Source organism: Pseudophryne corroboree, chromosome 3 (genome assembly GCF_028390025.1).
Source record: "Pseudophryne corroboree isolate aPseCor3 chromosome 3, aPseCor3.hap2, whole genome shotgun sequence".
Lineage (NCBI taxonomy): Eukaryota > Metazoa > Chordata > Amphibia > Anura > Myobatrachidae > Pseudophryne > Pseudophryne corroboree.
The window spans coordinates 173,408,695-173,431,821 of NC_086446.1; the positions used below are offsets into that span (position 1 = coordinate 173,408,695).

General features: G+C 42.2%; 1 protein-coding gene across 1 annotated transcript in view; it reads right to left on the reverse strand.

Moving 5' to 3' along the window:
* Positions 1–18,570: 18,570 nt before the first annotated feature.
* The window catches only part of CXCL12 (C-X-C motif chemokine ligand 12), a 100,974-nt gene continuing 96,417 nt past the window's right edge, over positions 18,571–23,127 (reverse strand). The window contains exon 4 of the mRNA XM_063958607.1: positions 18,571–22,789. Within this exon, the coding sequence (XP_063814677.1) occupies positions 22,774–22,789 (16 nt within the window). The 3' untranslated portion in view covers positions 18,571–22,773. The remainder of the gene's footprint in view (positions 22,790–23,127) is intronic.

The following is a 23,127-nucleotide window of genomic DNA, read 5'->3' on the forward strand; positions in this document are numbered from 1 at the left end:
AGCTAAAATGTAAGCTTGCGAATGCAAGAAGCCTATCAGGTAAAATGGGGGAATTGGAATGGCTTGTATCAAAGTCTCAAAGTACGATATTATAGGTATTACGGAAACATTGTTGGATGACTCTCATGACTGGGTTGCATTTTTGGAGGGATATTATCTTTTTAGGAGGGATAGGGCCACGAAAAGGGGAGGAGGGGTATGTCTTTATGTTAAACCATTTCGTAAACCAGGCTTAATAGATATTATGTACGAGGGGACAGGAGATAACGTGAATTCATTATGGGTTGAGATCACAAGTAAGGGCACTGAAGCAAAGAAACTAGTCATTGGAACGTGCTACAAGCAACCAGATATTAGCATTCATGAGGAGGAACAACTCTTACAACAAATTGAAAAAGCTGCGGGAATGGGGGACATCCTAGTGTTAGGGGACTTTAACTATCCTGATATAAATTGGAGTAACGATTCATGTGTAAAAACTAGGAGCAGCAGGTTTTTAAATACATTGAAGGGTCAATTCTTGACTCAATTAGTTGAGGACCCAACTAGAGGTAAAACTATTCTGGACCTAATTATTACCAATAATGTGGACATTATATCAAACCCTAAAGTTGGGGAGACCTTGGGAAACAGTGATCACTATATGATCACATTAGACATCAGTTTCAAGAAAGATAGCTATAAGGGAGCAACCAAAACTTTTAACTTTAGAAAAGCTAACTTCAATATGCTGAGACGGGCACTAAACGACATTGACTGGGAAGTTTTGTTTCAAGGCAAGGAAACATCGGAAATGTGGGATGCTTTAAAAGGGTTGCTTGAAAGCAATATTCACAAATTCATTCCCATGAGCAGTAAACGCAGGAGTACTAAATACAAACCAATGTGGCTTAACAAGGAGGTCAAGGAAGCAATGGCTAATAAAAGGCGTGCTTTCAAAACATTTACATCTAATGGAGGGGAGGAGTCATTCCGATATTACAAGGAATGCAATAAAAGATGCAAAAAAATAATGAGCAGCTAAAATTGTAAATGAAAAGCAAATCGCTATAGAGAGTAAAACCAATCCTAAAAAGTTTTATAAATATATAAACAGTAAAAAGTTTAAAGAAGGAGAATGTAGGCCCATTAAAAAGATGAATTGAGAGCTTTAATAAATGATGACAAATTAAAAGCGGAAATATTGAACAATTTTTTCCCCTCAGTATTCACCAGGGAGGATAAGCCGGTGACAGTAGTGCATAACGACAGTGAAAGTAATGACTCTTGGCTTGATGCTTGTTTAAGTGAGGAAGTAGTCCTGGAGAGACTAAGCAATGTAAAGATTAATAAATCACCAGGCCCAGACAGTTTTCATCTGAGGGTTATTATGGAGATTAGGTTACAGCTAGCATAACCCCTATTCTTGATTTTCCATAGTTCAGTTAGATCAGACATGGTACCAGAGGATTGGTGCATAGCTGAGGTAGTGTCTTTATTTAAAAAGGGAACTAAAAATAATCTGGGAAACTATAGACCAGTTAGTTTAACCTCTATAGTGGGTAAAATATTGGAAGGCATTTTGAGGGATAACATAGAGGATTACCTACAGGCTACTAAGTTTATTAGTAAAAGCCAGCATGGATTTGTAAGGGAACTTAATTAAGTTCTACGAGGAAGTGAGCGAGAATCTTGACCAGGGAAAAGCAGTGGACGTGGTGTATTTAGATTTTGCAAAAGCCTTCGATACAGTGCCTCATAGGAAACTGATCAACAAATTAAGGGAACTTGGCCTAGGATTAACTAATTGTACATGGATAAGTAAAACTGACGTCTTTTCGACAGACGGCAGCTTTCTACTTCAATTGAATATACCCCTAAAAATCCTAAAACACTGCCTAACAACAAGATCGGGCAGCATTGACGGTAAAATGGTCAGCATTAGTGCCTCACAGCACTGAGGTCATGGGTTTGATTCCTACTATGGCCCTATCTGTGCGGCGTTTGTACATTAACCTCCATGCTTGCGTGGGTTTCCTCTGGGTGCTCCGGTTTCCTCCCACAATCCAAAAATATACTGGTAGGTTAATTGGCTCCCAACAAAAATAACCCTTGCGTGAATGTGTTTGTGTGTGTACATGTGATAAGTAATATAGATTTTAAGCTCCACTGGGGCAGGGACTGATGTGAATGGGCAAATACTCTCTGTAAAGCACTGCAGAATATGTGTGCACTATATAAATAACTGGTAGTAATAATAATAATAATAATAATAATAATAAGAAGAAGAAGAAGAAGAAGAAGAAGAAGAAGAAGAAGAAGAACTCATTGGATACTATTCTTACATTGGATACTATTCTTACATCCCTATAAACTTCTTAACCCTTGTGATCCTGGATCATGCAGTATGCACGAGCTTGGAGGTTTATGACAATTCTGTCATATTTAATCCCCTCCGTGTTCTTTCTCTCTTACTGCACATGTCCATCTCAGGACATGCATTATATGTTTTAGTTTTGGATTCGGTTCCGCGGCCGTGTTTTGGATTCGGACGCGTTTTGGCAAAACCTCCCTGAAAATTTTTTGTCGAATTCGGGTGTGTTTTGGATTCGGGTGTTTTTTTACAAAAACCCCTAAAAAACCGCTTAAATCATAGAATTTGTGGGACATTTTGATCCCATAGTATTATTAACCTCAATAACCATAATTTCCACTCATTTCCAGTCTATTCTGAACACCTCACACCTCACAATATTATTTTTAGTCCTAAAATTTGCACCGAGGTCGCTGGATGGCTAAGCTAAGCGACCCAAGTGGCCGACACAAACACCTGGCCCATCTAGGAGTGGCACTGCAGTGTCAGACAGGATGGCAGATTTAAAAAATAGTCCCCAAACAGCACATGATGCAAAGAAAAAAAGAGGTGCACCAAGGTCGCTGGATGGCTAAGCTAAGCGGCCCAAGTGGCCGACACAAACACCTGGCCCATCTAGGAGTGGCACTGCAGTATCAGACAGGATGGCAGATTTTAAAAAATAGTCCCCAAACAGCACATGATGCAAAGAAAAAAAGAGGTGCACCAAGATCGCTGTGTGACTACGCTAAGCGACCCAAGTGGCCGACACAAACACCTGGCCCATCTAGGAGTGGCACTGCAGTGTCAGACAGGATGGCAGATTTAAAAAATAGTCCCCAAACAGCACATGATGCAAAGAAAAAAAGAGGTGCACCAAGGTCGCTGTGTGACTAAGCTAAGCGACCCAAGTGGCCGACACAAACACCTGGCCCATCTAGGAGTGGCACTGCAGTGTCAGACAGGAGGGCAGATTTAAAAAATAGTCCCCAAACAGCACATGATGCAAAGAAAAAAAGAGGTGCACCAAGGTCGCTTTGTGACTAAGCTAAGCGACCCAAGTGGTCGACACAAACACCTGGCCCATCTAGGAGTGGCACTGCAGTGTCAGACAGGATGGCTGATTTAAAAAATAGTCCCCAAACAGCACATGATGCAAAGAAAAAAAGAGGTGCACCAAGGTCGCTGTGTGACTAAGCTAAGCGACCCAAGTGGCTGACACAAACACCTGGCCCATCTAGGAGTGGCACTGCAGTGTCAGAGAGGATGGCAGATTTAAAAAATAGTCGCCAAACAGCACATGATGCAAAGAAAAAAAGAGGTGCACCAAGGTCGCTGTGTGACTAAGCTAAGCTACCCAAGTGGCCAACACAAACACCTGGCCCATCTAGGAGTGGCACTGCAGTGTCAGACAGGATTGCAGATTTAAAAAATCGTCCCCAAACAGCACATGATGCAAAGAAAAAAAGAGGTGCAATGAGGTAGCTGTGTGACTAAGCTAAGCGACCCAAGTGGCCGACACAAACACCTGGCCCATCTAGGAGTGGCACTGCAGTTTTCTAGCGGGAGGATGAGTGCTTCCATCCTCATGTGAATCTGAACCACTAGCCATGAACATATGCCAGGACCTCAGCCGTTCCTTGCCACTCTGTGTCGTAAATGGCATATTGGCAAGTTTACTCTTCTCATCAGACGCTTTTAATTTTGATTTTTGGGTCATTTCACTGAACTTTTGTTTTTTGGATTTTACATGCTCTCTACTATGACATTAGGCATCGGCCTTGGCAGACGACGTTGATGGCATTTCATCGTCTCGGCCATGACTAGTGGCAGCAGCTTCAGCACGAGGTGGAAGTGGATCTTGATCTTTCCCTATTTTACCCTCCACATTTTTGTTCTCCATTTTTTAATGTGTGGAATTATATGCCAGTAATATATCAATAGCAATGGCCTACTGTACCGTACTGCTATATATTATATACTGGTGGTCAGCAAAATTATGCACTGTCCTCCTACTATATATACTGCGCACAACAACTAAAATGCACCACAGGTATGCATGGATAGTATACTTGACGACACAGAGGTAGGTAGAGCAGTGGCCTACTGTACCGTACTGCTATATATTATATACTGGTGGTCAGCAAAATTATGCACTGTCCTCCTACTATATATACTGTGCACAACAACTAAAATACACCACAGGTATGGATGGATAGTATACTTGACGACACAGAGGTAGGTAAAGCCGTGTCCTACTGTACCATACTGCTTTATATTATATATTGGTGGTCATCAAAATTCTGCACTGTCCTCCTACTATATATACTACGCACAACTAAAATGCCCCACAGGTATGGATGGATAGTATACTTGACGACACAGAGGTAGGTAGAACAGTGGCCTACTGTACTGCTATATATTATATACTGATGGTCAGCAAAATTATGCACTGTACTCCTACTATATATACTGCGCACAACTAAAATGCACCACAGGAATGGATGGATAGTATACTTGACGACACAGAGATAGGTAGAGCAGTGGACTACTGTACCGTACTGCTATATATTATATACTGGTGGTCAGCAAAATTATGCACTGTCCTCCTACTATATATACTGTGCACAACAACTAAAATGCACCACAGGTATGGATGGATAGTATACTTGACGACACAGAGGTAGGTAGAGCAGTGTCCTACTGTACCGTACTGCTATATATATTATATACTGGTGGTCATCAAAATTCTGCACTGTCCTCCTACTATATATACTACGCACAACTAAAATGCACCACAGGTATGGATGGATAGTATACTTGATGACACAGAGGTAGGTAGAACAGTGGCCTACTGTACTGTACTGCTATATATTATATACTGGTGGTCAGCAAAATTATGCACTGTACTCCTACTATATATACTGTGCACAACTAAAATGCACCACAGGTATGGATGGATAGTATACTTGACGACACAGAGGTAGATAGAGCAGTAGCCTACTGTACCGTACTGCTATATATTATATACTGGTGGTCAGCAAAATTATGCACTGTCCTACTATATATACTGCGCACAACAACTAAAATGCACCACAGGTATGGATGGATAGTATACTTGACGACACAGAGGTAATTTAAGCAGTGGCCTACTGTACCATACTGCTATATATTATATACTGGTGGTCAGCAAAATTCTGCACTGTCCTCCTGCTATATATACTGCGCACAACAAAAATGCACCTCAGGTATGGATGGATAGTATACTTGACGACACAGAGGTAGGTAGAGCAGTGGCCTACTGTACCGTACTGCTATATATTATATACTGGTGGTCAGCAAAATTATGCACTGTCCTCCTACTGTATATACTGCGCACAACAACTAAAATGCACCACAGTTATGGATGGATAGTATACTTGACGGCACAGAGGTAGGTAGAGCAGTGGCCTACTGTACCGTACTGCTATATATTATATACTGGTGGTCAGCAAAATTATGCACTGTCCTCCTACTATATATACTGCACACAACAACTAAAATGCACCACAGGTATGGATGGATAGTATACTTGACGACACAGAGGTAGGTAGAGCAGTGGACTACTGTACCGTACTGATATAATACTGGTGGTCACTGGTCAGCAAAATTCTGCACTGTCCTCCTACTATATACTACAATGCAGCACAGATATGGAGCGTTTTTCAGGCAGAGAACATATAATACTGGTGGTCACTGGTCAGCAAAACTCTGCACTGTCCTCCTACTATATAATACTGGTGGTCCCCAGTCCCCACAATAAAGCACACTGAGCACAGATATTTGCAGCACACTGAGCACAGATATGGAGCGTTTTTCAGGCAGAGAACGTAGATATTTTCAGCACACTGAGCACAGATATTTGCAAGCACACTGAGCACAGATATTTGCAGCACACTGAGTACAGATATTTGCAGCACACTGAACACAACTGAGAGAACACTGCACGTCCTCTCCCTATCATCTCCAATGCACGAGTGAAAATGGCGGCGACGCGCGGCTCCTTATATAGAATACGAATCTCGCGAGAATACAACAGCAGGATGATGACCTTCGGGCGCGCTCGGGTTAACCGAGCAAGGCGGGAAGATTCGAGTCTGCCTCGGAACCGTGTAAAATGGGTGAAGTTCGGGGCGGTTCGGATCCCGAGGAACCGAACCTGCTCATCTCTAGTATATAGATTAAATTACCAGTCATTATAGAAATGTGAAGAATGTCAGCTGCTGGAAACCATGACTACAATTTATCTCATCTGAACCTATTTTCTCTTCTTGTCCTGTAAAAAGCTATAATTCTTGAGCTACCTGGGCAGTCCTGTTGTAATCTTTTAATTGGTAGTAACTAGGTGCCCAATGTTTTTCTTTGTTGTCACACTGCTGGACAAAAAGCCAGGAATATAGGGGGTCATTCCGAGTTGATCGCTCGCTAGCAGTTTTTAGCAGCCGTGCAAACGCATTGTCGCCGCCCACCGGGGAGTGTATTTTAGCTCTGCAGAAGTGCGAACGGTTGTGCAGCAGAGCGCCTACAAAATCGTTTTGTGCAAAACAAGAGTAGCCCTGTATTACTCTTCATGTGCGTTGTTTCTAACGACGGAGGGACGGCTTTTCACGTTACACACCTGTCCAGCGAACACCCAGCCATGCCTGCATTTTTTCTGCCACGCCTGCGTTTTTCTAAGCACTCCCTGAAAACGGTCAGTTAACACCCAGAAACTCCCTCTTTCTGTCAATCTCCTTGCGACCGGTTGTGTGATTGGAATCGTCGCTAGAACCAGTGCAAAACTACAATGGACTTTGTACCCGTACAATACGCGTGCGCATTGCGGAGCATACGCATGCGCAGATTAGCCCTTTTTTTCACTGATTGCAATGCAGCGAACAATGGCAGCTAGTGATCAACTTGGAATGACCCCATAGTTCCCATGTTCACTACTGCAGTTGTGGCAGCAGCTGCTGTCACCAATAATGCTGGGAAATAACTAGAGATGTGCGGCTGGCACTTTTCGTGTTTTCTGTTTTGGTTTTGGCTCTAATTCCACTTTCGTGTTTTGTTTTTGGCTTGGTTTTGACAAAACCATCCTTACGTGTTTTGGTTTTGGTTTTGGATCTGTATGATTTTTAAAAAAACAAACATAAAAACAGCTAAGATCACAGAATTTGGGGGTAATTTTGCTCCTACGGTATTATTAACCTCAATAACATTCATTTCCACTCATTTCCAGTCTATTCTGAACACCTCACACCTCACAATATTGTTTTTAGGCCTAAAGGTTGCACAGAGATGGCTGTATGACCAAGCTAAGCAACACAAGTGTGCGGCACAAACACCTGGCCCATCTAGGAGTGGCACTGCAGTTGCAGACAAGATGGCACTATTCAAAAACTAGTCCCCAAACAGCACATGATGCAAAGAAGAAAAAGAGGTGCACCGAGGCTGCTGTATGACTAAGCCAAGCGACACAAACAATTGGCCCATCTAGGAGTGGCACTGCAGTGGCAGACAGGAGGGCAGATATCAAAAAAAGCCCCCAAATAGCACATGATGCAAAGAAGAAAAAAAGGTGCACCAAGGTTGCTATATGACTACGCTAAGTGACACGACCACCTGGCCCATCTAGGAGTGGCACTGCAGTGTCACACAGTATGGCATAGAGATGTGCACTGGAAATTTTTCAGGCTTTGTGTTTTGGTTTTGGATTCTGTTCCATGGCCGTGTTTTGGATTCGGACGCATTTTGCCAAAACCTCCCTGAAATTTTTTTGTCGGATTCGGGTGTCCCATAGTATTATTAACCTCAATAACCATAATTTACACTCATTTTCAGTCTATCCTGAACACCTCACACCTCACAATATTATTTTTAGTCCTAAAATTTGCACCGAGGTCGCTGGCTAAGCTAAGCGACACAAGTGGCCGACACAAACACCTGGCCCCTCTAGGAGTGGCACTGCAGTGTCAGGCAGGATGGCACTTCAAAAAAATAGTCCCCAAACAGCACATGATGCAAAGAAAAAAAGAGGCGCACCAAGGTTGCTGTGTGACTAAGCTAAGCGACACAAGTGGCCGACACAAACACCTGGCCCATCTAGGAGTGGCACTGCAGTGTCAGACAGGATGGCACTTCAAAAAAATAGTCCCCAAACAGCACATGTTGCAGAGAAAAAAAGAGGTGCAATGAGGTAGCTGTGTGACTAAGCTAAGCGACCCAAGTGGCCGACACAAACACCTGGCCCATCTAGGAGTGGCACTGCAGTGTCAGACAAGATGGCACTTCAAAAAAATAGTGCCCAAACAGCACATGTTGCAAAGAAAAAAAGAGGCGCAATGAGGTAGCTGTGTGACTAAGCTAAGCGACCCAAGTGGCCGACACAAACACCTGGCCCATCTAGGAGTGGCACTGCAGTGTCAGACAGGATGGCACTTCAAAAAAATAGTCTCCAAACAGCACATGATGCAAAGAAAAAAAGAGGCGCAATGAGGTAGCTGTGTGACTAAGCTAAGCGACCCAAGTGGCCGACACAAACACCTGGCCCATCTAGGAGTGGCACTGCAGTTTTCTAGCGAGAGGATGAGTGCTTTCATCCTCATGTGAAGCTGAACCACTAGCCATGACCATAGGCCAGGGCCTTAGCCGTTCCTTGCCACTCCGTGTCGTAAATGGCATATTGGCAAGTTTACGCTTCTCATCAGACGCTTTCAATTTTGATTTTTGGGTAATTTTACTGAACTTTTGTTTTTTTGGATTTTACATGCTCTCTACTATGACATTGGGCATCGGCCTTGGCAGACGACGTTGATGGCATTTCATCGTCTCGGCCATGACTAGTGGCAGCAGCTTCAGCACGAGGTGGTAGTGGATCTTGATCTTTCCCTATTTTAACCTCCACATTTTTGTTCTCCATTTTTTAATGTGTGGAATTATATGCCAGTATCAATAGCAATGGCCTACTACTATATATACTGCGCACAACTGAAATGCACCACAGGTATGGATGGATAGTATACTTGATGACACAGAGGTAGGTATAGAATCTAGATGGATAGTATACTTGACGACACAGAGGTAGGTAGAGCAGTGGCCTTCCGTACTGTACTGCTATATATACTGGTGGTCACTGTCAGCAAACTGCAAAACTAAAATGCACCACAGGTATAGAATCTAGATGGATAGTATACTTGATGAAACAGAGGTAGGTAGAGCAGTGGCCTTCCGTACCGTACTGCTATATATACTGGTGGTCACTGGTCAGCAAAACTCTGCACTGTATTCCTCCTATATAATATACTGGTGGTCCCAAGTACCCAAATTAAAGTAGTGTGAGCACAGATATATGCAGAACACTGAGCACAGATATAGAGCGTTTTTTCAGGAAGACAATGTATACTGGTGGTCACTAGTCAGCAAAACTCTGCACTGTACTCCTCCTGTATAATATACTGGTGGTCCCCAGTACCCACAATAAAGCAGTGTGAGCACAGATATATGCAGCACACTGAGCACAGATATGGAGGGTTTTTCAGGCAGACAACGTACACTGGTGGTCACTGGTCAGCAAAACTCTGCACTGTATTCCTCCTATATAATACTGCTGGTCCCCAGTCCCCACAATAAAGCAGTGTGAGCACAGATATATGCAGCACACTGAGTACAGATATGGAGCGTTTTTCAGGCAGAGAACGGATAAAACTGGTGGTCACTGATCAGCAAAACTCTGCACTGTACTCCTCCTATATAATACAGCTGCTCCCCAGTCCCCACAATTAAGCAATAAGCACAAACGGAGAGGACGCCAGCCACGTCCTCTCCCTAACATTTCCAATGCACGAGTGAAAATGGCGGTGGCGGCGACGCGCGGCTCCTTATATAGAATCCGAATCTCGCGAGAATCCGACAGCGGGATGATGACGTTCTGGCGCGCTCGGATTAACCGAGCCATACGGGAGAATCTGAGTATACCCGTGTAAAATGGGTGAAGTTCAGGGGGGTTCGGTTTCCGAGGAACCGAACCCGCTCATCACTAGTATGGCACTTTTCAAAACTAGGCCCCAAACACCACCTCATGCACAGATGTAGAAGAGGTGCAATGAGGTAGCTGTATGACTAAGCCAAGCGACACAAACAATGCCCAATGGAATTATACGTCCAAATCACTGGAATTAAATGGCAAAATCACTGGAATTAAATGGCAAAATCACTGGAATTATACGTCCAAATCACTGGAATTATACTGCAAAATCACTGGAATTATATGTCCAAATCACTGGAATTATACGTTCAAATCACTGGAATTAAATGGCAAAATCTCGGTATCGCCTGCCTAGTGAAGTGGAATCTAGATGGGATTTGGTACCGGGGACACAATACCTCCATCAATTGTCTAAATCCGACTGCACTAATGGCGGATACCGGAGGCACGTCTAACACCAACATAAGTGTCAAGGCCTCTGTTATGAGGGCTTCCATCATCATGTGAAGCTGAACCACTAGTCATGAACATAGTCCATGGCCTCAGCCGTTCCTTGCCACTCCGTGTCGTAAATGGCATATTGGCAAGTTTACGTTTCTCCTCAGACCATTTACATTTCTTTTTTTGGGTCTTTTTACAGAACTTTGGCTTTTTGGATTTTACATGCCCACTACTATCACATTGGACATCGGCTTTGGCAGACGACGTTGATGGTATTTCATTGTCTATGTCATGGCTAGTGGCAGCAGCTTCAGCACTAGAAGGAAGTGGTTCTTGATCTTTCCCTATTTTACCCTCCAAATTTTTGTTCTCCATTATTTGTTTGGAGTTAGATAACAAAATATGCGGCACAGGAATGACTGATGTCTGATGGCCAGGACACTACCACTGGTCTGATGCAGCACAACACAGCAACACTGTAAGGGACTTGTTGTTGTTGTTGTTGTTGTTGTTATTATTATTATTATTATTATTATTATACTGTAGCAGTGGACATATAGCAGCAGCGTATACCACTGTGACTGCCTGGTCACTGGAATGACTGATGGCCAGGACACTACCACTGGTCTGATGCAGCACAACACAGCAACACTGTGAGGGACTTCTTGTTGTTGTTGTTATTATTATTATTATTATAATACTGTAGCAGTGGACATATAGCAGCAGCGTATACACTGTGACTGCCTCGTCATTGGAATGACTGATGGCCAGGACACTACCACTGGTCTGATGCAGCACAAAACAGCCACACTGTAAGGGACTTGTTGTTGTTGTTATTATTATTATTATTATTATTATTATTATAATAATACTGTAGCAGTGGACATATAGCAGCAGCGTATACCACTGTGACTGCCTGGTCACTGGAATGACTGATGGCCAGGACACTACCACTGGTCTGATGCAGCACAACACAGCAACACTGTAAGGGACTTTTTGTTGTTGTTGTTATTATTATTATTATTATTATAATACTGTAGCAGTGGACATATAGCAGCAGCGTATACCACTGCGACTGCCTGGTCACTGGAATGACTGATGGCCAGGACACTACCACTGGTCTGATGCAGCACAAAACAGCAACACTGTAAGGGACTTGTTGTTGTTGTTTTTGTTATTATTATTATTATTATTATTATTATACGGCAGCAGTGGACATATAGCAGCAGCGTATACCACTGTGACTGCCTGGTCACTGGAATGACTGATGGCCAGGACACTACCACTGGTCTGATGCAGCACAACACAGCAACACTGTAAGGGACTTATTATACAGCAGCACTGGACATATGGCAGCAGAGGACACCACCACTGTGACTGATGCCGCAAAACACACCACCACTGAACTGATGCAGCACAACACAGCACCACTGGACAGCACTGGATATATGGTAGCAGAGGACACCGCCACTGTGACTGATGCAGCACAACACACCACCACTGATCTGATGCAGCACAACACAGCACCACTGGACAGCACTGGACATATGGCAGGAGAGGACACAAGCACTGTGACTGGACAGATTCAGCACAAGACACGGACACTGAGAGAACGGAGACACGTCCTCTCTCTATGCTCTCCAATGCCGGAGTGAAAATGGCGGGAACGCGTGGCTCCTTGTATGGAATCCAACCCCGCGAGAATCTGACAGCGGGATGATGACATTTTGCCTCATTCTGGTTTCCGAGTCAGGCAGGAAAACTGGAGCCTGGCTCGGAGCCGGACTCGAATGGTGAAGTTCTGTACGATTCGGTTCTCTGAGAACTGAACCCGCTCATCCCTAGAAATAACTAAAGCAGGAACAGAGATGGCAGCCGTTATGTACTCCCTGACCCCAGCTGATCTGAGATGGTATTCAGTAGCTCTTCAACACATCCCCATCCTTGGCACTCAGAGTCGGCTCTAACCAATATTATGCCATAAGCAAGATTTTGGCTTGAGCCACCTAGCACGACCGCTAGTTCCGCCTCTGACTCTGCATACCTTTCCCAGCACCATCACCCCTCACCCATAGCAGTCTTTATTTTGGTGTTCCTACCCCCTATATTTTAAATAAGAACAAAAAGGGGAGTGTTTTTGCTGTCAAGGGGAATGGCCACACAATAGTACCCCCTATTCAAATTATGCCACACAGTACTGCAACTTTATTCACATTTTATCATGCGATAGTGTCCCTTATTCACGTTACATCACACAGTAGTACCACTTTACCTTATAAATGTTACTCCTCACATTAGTGCCCATTATTCACATTACATCACACTGAAATGCTCCTTATTCACATTACACCACACCACATTGCTCTTTATTCACATTAGACCAACAGCAGTGTCCTTTCTATATGTTACGCCACACAGTAGAGCACCTTATACACATAATGCCACACATTAGTAATGCATTTAAAGACATAATACCACACAGTAATGCCACTTACACATATGACACACATTATTAATGTCCTTAGAAACATAATGCGCCTTACACATTATGACAACCTTTATTAATGCCCTTATACACATATGCTGAACACTACTACACAACCAATCCACTCAAACACAGCATTCATCCGGCTGCTAACACTGTGATCTCTGCCTCTGCTTGGATACAGATGTGTCCTCATACATCTTGCCTCAATGTGCCATACAGCAATAGATGCCTGGCCAGAATCAGCTGGCAGCTATGCTAACGTCGGGCACCTTTATATTTAATGAAAATGCATCTTATTTGCATTGCAATGTGGCAAGGATGCACAAGCAGCTTCTGCTGATTAAAATGAAATGTGGCATGCCTATATTCTGTGTGCGACTGTGGCTGTATCTGCATGCAAAATGCTACACACAAAATATAGGCATGCCGCATATCATTTTAATCAGCAGAAGCTGCTTGCACCCCTAGGCATATCAAACACCCTAGACATTTGCCTAGTTTGCATATGCCTAGGGCCAGTTCTGTTGGCACTATCTTGTAATGCACTACTGTTTTCACAAATGTTTATAATGTTTATATTTGTTGCAGGTGTGGCACATAACCAATCTAGCACCATTTAATTTATTGAAACCTGGACAGCTGTGCGTGGACCCTTATTAACTACCTAGACACTGTACCATTGACCAATCTACTGAGCAAATTATCCCAGTTTGCCACACATATACAGTATATACAGATAGGTATATATATATTTGGACACTGATACAATTTTCAGAATTTTGGCTCTGTAAGCCACCACAATTGATTTTAAATGACACAATGGATAGGCAACTGAAGCGCAGACTTTCATCTTTAATACAAGGGCTTGAACAAAAATATTGTATGAGACGTTTAGGAATTGCAACCATTTTTATACACAGTCCCTGTTTTAAGGGGCTCAAATGCAATTGGCCAAATGTACATAATCAGAAACATAATAAATAGAATGTTCATTTTTTTTTATACTTTTTCGAGAATCCTTTGTAGGCAATGATTTCCTGAAGTCTGGAACCCATGGATATCACCAAATGCTGGGTTTCATCCTTTGTTATGCTTTGTTTTCAGTCGTTGTTTGTTCATGAGTCTTTCTGCCTTTAGTATTGTCTTCAGCAACTGAAATGCATTCATGATCGGGTTGCTTGACTTGCCCCTTGCAGAATATTCCACTTTTGTGCCTTAAAACTCCTGGGATGCTTTCGCAATATGTTTTGGGTCATTGACCACCTGTAGTGTGAAGCAACATCCAATCATCTTTATAGAATTTTACTCAAACTAAGCAGACAGTATATCTCTATACACTTCAGAATTCATCCGACTGCATCTGTCTATTGTGACCAGTGCCATTGGAAACCATGCAGGAACTTGGCATTACACTGCCTCCACCATGTTTTACAGAAGATGTGGCATGTTTCGGATCATGAGCCATTCCATGTCTTCTCCATACAATTTTTTTCTTCCCATCATTCTGGTACAGGTTGCACTCAGTTTCTGTCCAAAGAATGTTGTTCAAGAACTGAGCTGGATTTATTAGATTTTTTTTTGTGGGTTTTTTTGTTGGTAAAGTCTAGTCCGGCCTTTCTTTTGTTTTATGGCTTATGGGAAGAAAAGGGTGGCGGAACAATTTACTAACTCTCTGAGCTTGTGCTCTTGAGGGTTAGGTGATAGCACCTATCTGTGGGCCTGATTCAGACACCTGAACGCTATTAACTGCGCATGCGTATGCACCGCAATGCGCATGCACATCGGCAAACAACAACAAGCATTGCCGGTCAGCGACAGGCTGGTGCAAAATTTCTAATCGCGCAGCCATTCGCATGCTGATTGACAGGAGGAGGCCGTTTGTGGGTGGTAACTGACCATTTTCTGGGTGTGTCAGGGAAAATGAAGGCCTGCCCAAGCGTTTTCAGGGAGGGTGTGTGATGTCAGCTCCGGCCCCGATCAGCCCGTTCTGATCGCACTGTATGAGTAACTCCTGGGCTGCGCAGAGACTGCACACACAGGGCAAATCATTCACTGGTGAGTGAGCTGCGAACGGATTTGCAGTTGTCCGCTGACTGAGGTTTATTTTAGCAGCTCGGCGTACACGTGATCGCACATTTGCACGGCGAATATACACTCCCCTTGGGCAGCAACTATCTGATTGCAGGGTCACAATTTTAGCAGCCTAACGATCAGGTCTGAATCACCCCCCACTTCCCCCTTTCCCCCGTGTTGTGAACCGTGCACATGCAATAACCTGTGTGGGTCATAGATGATTATTATTTCCTACTTTGCATCATCCTGAGTTTTGCTCTTGTTGTTGTACTTGGTACTTATTTGGGTGATGATTGTTTAGGAGAAAGCACCCCCTCTTTATATTGGTACATACAGTACCTATTTTTCTGGCCCTGCATTTTGTCTGATAATGGAAAATATTTTATGACATTAATATGACCAATGGAACAGCCTTTTGCATTATCCAGGAATACAAGTGGGAGAGGGGAAATGGAGGGAGTTTAACTTGAAAGTAAGTTTTATGTCACTAGAAAAAAGAACTGATTGTAGTCAAGATCCTTAAATACTGTTAAAATACTTTTAACACTTACTGATGTGTTTTAGATAATATAATATGCGCACACATACCTGGCTCTGAAACCATGTAATTCAAGTGTTCTTACGATATTAGAAATACTTTTCCTAACCATCAGATGTTTCAAAATTCTTAATCCGACAAGCTTGAGGCAAAATCCTGACAATGTGTCAAACATTTTTTTAACATTCAAGTTTGTCTGGCTTTTATTTTCTCTTTTGACAAAACACAGTATTAAATCTGTTTCAGATACAACCCTCCCACAGATATTACAGTAGTTTGAACTGGTGGGATATTTAATTTGGCAATAAGACACTACATAGAATCAGTGGACGATTTTGCTTAGGGGTTTCATCATGAGAAACTTGTGATCACCCAGCCTTTATCTATTATCTTTAAGCCAGATGCTTGTGCAAATTTACTATTTTGTAAAAATTGTTAATACTAATATTGCAACTTCTACTGAGTGTTAGTTCCAGGTCTGGGCTGGCCGTGCAGCTGTCCTGGAGCACTGGATGCAGCCAAAGCTGCAGCCGGGCCTACCCTGATGCTACAGGCAGGGGTTAAATTGTCTGCTTTGCACCGCCCAGCACAATAGAGGATGTAGGCAACTCTAGTGTCTGTCAGCCTGCAGCCATTTCTCTACCCTCTGGCATTGCATGGCCTCTAATAACATTCACATCCTAGCTCCATGTATTTAATTTTTTGCAGTGCAGAATATGTGACGTTGAGAGAGGAGCAGGCACTAGGCAGAAGACAAAGAAGGAGACAGAAGAGAGCTGGAGAGACACAGGACCGTGAGCTGGAGTAAAACATGCGGCAATGAGTTAGCGTGACAAAGAAGCATGAGCTTGAAGTGACATATTTTTGGGCAATATCTACCAGAGTAGAGATTAAGGGCCTAATTCAGACTTGATTGCAGCAGCAAAAATTTTCTCTAATGGGCAAAACCATGTACAGTGCAGGTAGGGCAGATATACTATGTGCAAAGAGAGTTAGATTTTGGGTGGGGTGTGTTCAAACTGGAATCTAAATTGCAGTGTAAAAATAAAACAGCCAGTATTTACCCTGCACAGAAACAAAATAACCCACCCAAATCTAACTCTCTCTCTGCTCTGTTACATCTGCCCCACCTGCAGTGCACATGGTTTTGCCCATTAGAGAAAGGTTTTGCTGCTGCAATCAGGTCTGAATTATGCCCTAAATACCATAGGACAATTTAACCTACTAGCCAACAAGCAATGGCCTCTGCTCTGTATCGTATACTGACCACTAGTGTACATGTTATATAGTCTAAATTTTTTCTTACCCATTTAGAGAAAGTTTACAGTATTTGTATTGTACACTTGTCAACATACAATTGGCTCTTTGTTGTGCACTTGCCTCTAAAATGTGAGCTCTGTACACTGTTGTATATTAGCCACCAGAAAATTGGTTTTATATTCTATTCTAGCTATCAGAGTATGGGCTGCATTTTACAGATGTGGATTTTGTAACCATATTAATATTGTATTTGAGATGTTGGCTTTATCTGTTTTGAACATGTTCTATATGTTGCTGAACTTGAATTGTATTTAAGGGGTCTATTCATGAAGCAGTGAAAAGGGTGGAGAAGTGAGCCAGTGGAGAAGTTGCCCATGGCAACCTGTCAGCATTGAAGTAACATTTATAATTTGCATATTATACAACTGTACGGAGCAGCTGATTGGTTGCCATGGAGAACTTCTCCACTTGCTCAATTCTCTACTTTTGTTTACTGCTTCATGAAGGGACCCCTACATCTGTAACAGTGATGCTGATCTCTGACCTCATGCAATATTTACCATTCTCATGTCTTTCAGAAGCTACCTTGGTAGACTAGCCTAGATGCTGGAACATAAGGGTTTTTTGTCCATCCCTCTATTGCAGTGATCCCTGAAGATTGTGTTTCCTATTAGACTGCATACAGATGAGTTCCCATACATCTTGCCTCAATACACCATGCAGCGGAAATAACTGGCGTTAGTGAGCTGACAGGTCTCGTGCAACTCCATTAGCATCAGGCGTCTTTGTAAATAAGACACACAGACAGACTCCGCTGATTAAAATGATATGCGTCATGCCTATATTCTGTGTGCCTGTATTCTGTATATGAAATGCTATGTTACAGTTTTTTCTAGGAAACACTGTAACATTTATTTATTTATTTATTTATTAACAGTTTCTTATATAACGCAGTATATTCCTTTGTGCTTTACAATTGGAATAACAGTAATAGAACAGAACTGGCTAAAAACAGACAGACATAGAGGTAGGAAGGCCCTGTTCGCAAGCTTACAATCTGTTTGCATAGCAGGGTCACACACACGCACTGTTGCAAGTGTGCATGCGCAGACCAGATGGGTGGAGATGTGAGGCCAAATGTATTAGAGTGAGAGTTTCAGAAAGTGAGAGATTTGGTAAGGTTTTGCACTTTTTTTTAAAGTGGCAATCATTTACACAGCAAGATCAACCTGGTTTTGCAGTGTAAGTGATCGCCACTTTAAAAAAAACTGCAAAATCTTACCAAATCTCTCACTTTCTGAAACTCTCACTCTATTACATTTGGCCCATTATGTTTGATTTATACTGTGAGCTCCGTAAGGCTGTCTTAATACTTTATAAACTGAAAACATAGTAAACCTAAGCTATTTTAGTCATACTTAGATAATTAGGGATTGATACAAAAACACTAGTTTATTTAGCATATATATACAGTATATTGTTTACATATAAGTGCATAATTAAAAATACATATATTTTTTTTCTTTATAAAAAAAAAAGGTGTATACTGAATGTAAAAAAAAATTACAAAAAGACAGAGAACAGATGTGCATAGGTGGAAGCTGCCTTTATGTTACCAGGATTCCTTATTCACATTATCTGGGAAATCTAATGCATGGAAGAATGGAAACCAGACAAAATTAACCCTTCGCTGGTGAGACTGCACCATCAGTGCAGGTGTGTACATTCAGATCGATGATGCACTGCAATGCATTTACATATAAATATACAGCAGCTTTTAAAATCACTATTACTGTTTTATGGGACTTCTATGATAACATTCTCACTTGAAATATATTCTGAATCACAGTATTACTCAGACAATCCTGGATTCTTACAATCTACCTTTACAATGCAAAATATGAGTTACATAAAACATAATATTTTAAAACCACTTATATATGTTCCTTGGCTATGAATATGCTGATTAGATATTGCACAAAGTTCTAGTGATCATTTCCTGTTATTACCTCAAATTTTTAGGAAACAGTGTCTGGGGTTTTCCACATACAGATTGGCATATAGGTCCTGATTCTGAGACGCATGCAGGTCCGAATGCAGCCACATCCAATACAAATGGATTCATCGGTTCTTGCACCTCATGCTAGGTGTCAGAACAGGGGAGGCAATGGGGCGACTCCACCCCCCACATATTTGAGAGGCGACAGTCAACGTACTGGGTCACTGGGAGCAGTGGCGTCACAAGGCGGGTACAGGGGTGCGGCCCACACTCGGGTGTGATGCCTGGAAAGGGTGACACCAAACTGTGGGCTCCTCCGCAGTGACAGCTGAAGTGGGAAAGTCTGCTACAGCACCCGGTCCTGTCATAGAAGTGGAGCGTACAGCGCTGGGAGACAGTCTCCAGGGGCAGCCCAGTACAGCCCAGCATCTCCAGAGATGCTGGGCACACCCCCGGAGCGGCGATCCCATGTGGCCAGACCCCTTTTTTGCAGCCACTCCCCCTTTTGCCGTGAGCACGCCCCCCCGGTGTGCTGGGATATTAAAGGTGCAAACTGGGTGTCACCACACCCGGTGACACCTCTGGCTGAGAGCAGCGTGGGATGGAGATAATCCCCTTTCCAGATGCTCCACCTCTTCCCTCTCCACAGCCCTTCTCTGTCTGCCTCCAGGGCCCTCCACCCCCCTGCACCCAGCACTTACTGTGTACTTCCTATGTTCATCTCCTTTTCTCCCTCAGCTCCCCCTTCATACTTTCTCTCACCCACCTCACAGCTACCCCCCACCCTCATATCTATCTCTGTTAGGTAGGCAATGTGGCGGGTAAGTCCAGTTGCCCCTGAGGGGGCGACATTCAGCAAATTAGGGGTGCCAAAATTAAATATCTTTGCCCCCCCAAGCATTAAACATTGTGGTGCCCCTTTGTAACACCTGCAATGTGATACAACTAAAATAGGTGTCCCCTGGCATACACATGACACAGAATATGGTGTAACTCTGGCCACAAGCCCACAAGACAGTTCTATTCCATACGTACACCCATTCCACCCAGAAATGTAAATTTCCCAAACTTAAACATCTGTGATGCATCTGACTGAATCACCGGGAGATATGTAAAGATGTGTATATTCCCTATGATGCATGAGTTGTTTGCTACAATGTGGCTGCATTCAAACTTACTTGTGCTCAGAATCAGGCCTATAGTATGTACTACAGCCAGTGTTGTTGAACAGCACTATAATTATCTAGTTAGTATTGTATAAGCTAAACTAATGCTTCTTATCATTGTATCATTGTTTGTTATGTTGCAGCCAAGAGCCCAAATTAATAGGACTTCAAAGAAAATCACTTTACAAAGGTATATTTCTCTACTGCAGTTAATATTACCTTACATCATGTGACCTTACTCTCCTTGCTTTCATTAATTGGGAACGATGCTTCAGATTTGGCTTTGAATCCCTTTGGCCTGGCAATGATTTGAGGGGGATAAGAATGTCTTGTAATGTGTGCAGAGTATTGCCTGCAACAAAGGTGCAACCAGATGTTCATAGAGAAGGCACTGATTGAAGGAGAGGGAAGAGGGGGAGAGGGAGAGAGAGAGTTTGTGTAAGATGTCATTTACCTGGACCTTTCTAACAGCTGTTGAACAGTAAGTCTCCAGAATCTCTTCACTGGTGGTGTTTTCTGTGACGTGTAGTTCAATTACTGTCTGACAACAATTTTATCTAATTACAGTTATGATTTGTCTATAACTTGTACAGTCTTTTTTACTCTCTTCTACTTCCAATGTTTATATTATAGTCTGTTCTGTATTCTTTGTTAATGTCTATCTTATAATGTCAGTCAAAACTACTTCACTGTATGAGGGTCAGCAACACTAACGCATTTCCTGACAGTTTAGCAGGTATGCACTTACAAGCTAAAAGCTTATAGGCCCTCATACATTCCCAGACTGCTGGGTTTCTACCTAGACTCAGCCCAAACACTAGTGTTTTAACTACACAAACCATGCTGAAGTTATGGAGGCTGTGCGATTAGATTTTATTGAGCTGGCTGATGGTTCTTCTAACTAGTCTACCATTTAGAGGTAATTGTTTAGATTTGCTAAGAAGCACGGAACACATTTATTGGTGAATATAGGGTTAACAGTTCGGCCATTTAAGAATATACATTTTGTAATGAGTGGCGATTTGTCAAAATCGCAGATTTCGGCTACAGGTTTTAAAACTTCAATTTTAATGACAAAATTTACTTAGTTTGTCTGTTAATACATAGCCACTTTAAATCCCTCTGCAAATATTGCTAAAAATCTGTAATTTTACAAATTGCTGGTCATCACATTTACCCTGATTGTAGATGTATGTTTGGGTGCATTTACCTGTGTGCCATTATTACTTGCCAGAGACATGCACAATGAATGAAAGTCAGCAAAACAGGAGGATTGGTAAATTTGCTTACTTGTCTTTTCTGGTAGCTCTACAAACTCTGTAGCAAGGAGATATTTTTAAAATAGTTTTAATGCTTAAACCATAATGGAATGTTTAAATGACCAAACATTGGGGTAGATGTATTAACCTGGAAAAGGCATAAGGAAGTGATAAACCAGTGATAAAGCAGTGTTAAGTGCAAGGTGATAATGCACCAGCCAATCAGCTCCTAACTGTTAATTTACATATGGGAGCTGATTGGCTGGTGTGTTTATCACCTTGCACATATCACTGGTTTATCACTTCCTTATGCCTTCTCCAGGTTAATACATCTGCCCCATTATTCTTAATAGGCCTACTAGCTGCAGTTGGAAGTCAACAAACATTTTCCAATAGAATCACATCACAAGGTTCTACACTAAACAGCTTGGCTAGCCATGTTTTGTAACCTGAACAATAAGACTTTCCCCACCAAACTTACACTCAGTTTAAAATAGAATTACAGATAAAAATATGATGGGAACCAATTCCATTCATACAAGACAATTTACCCCTGAAACATACATCTATTGCAAGCATTGCTTACATATAAAGGCACATACTTAGTAAAGCTATAGGTAGAGTGTGGGTAACCATACACTTGTGTTCGTGTTTATTAGTATTATACCAGTGTGACCCTGTAAATTGTAATGAGATATATAGATTGCATCATCTGGTAGTAATCACTCCTCTACACTATCTGACTAATGGGGTGATTCTTATTACCCATGCCAGTAATATAGTTAATTCCTTCATCCGATAACACAACTTAGAAGTGCAATGTTTTCTTATATAGTAAATTGAATTACACTTTTCCTGTGCCCTTAATTCCAAGAGGTAAGTTACCAAGTCAAATACATTGCCACCTGTTGGTGTCCTTTATCACTGACTGCTCTCCACTTTCCTACTTTTTTGAAAGCCATCAGTGAAAACCCCAAGTGAAAACAGCAAACGAAATTGACTTAAAGTTCACAAATCAGTGCAACCAACCATTCTGCCACCAGTGCCAGAATGACAAGCATCTTGCGTCTGTTGCTATATATAATAGATATATAAAAAGCAAAGTATGATCTGGAGTTCTATGTGCAGTTGGAAGCCTATGGAGGAGTTGCCAGGAATTAGTGCTGGAGAAGTTTCACAAAGTGTCCTCTGAGCCAGTATCCGAAGAGGAGTTTAAGTTTTCACCCTCCTGTTGATAAAGAAAAAATGGGTGTCAGAAAAGGTTACCCACACCTTCCAATCATTACATATACAGGGTGTCCCTAAAGTCTAGACACAGAGTTATTGCATCAAGTTGATGTGACTCTTGCAAAGCGCATCAACCTTTGTATTACAAATTATGGAAATCATATTAAAGATGTAATTTGTTAATATTCCAATTAAATAAAATGTTGTTGAAAATTTCATTCATTTCATTTCTTGAATATGCTTTATGCATTATTGTCTATACATTATTGCCAATGCCTATGTGTCCAGACTTTAGGGACACCCTGTAGATGAGATTAATAGATGTGGTATATTATACTG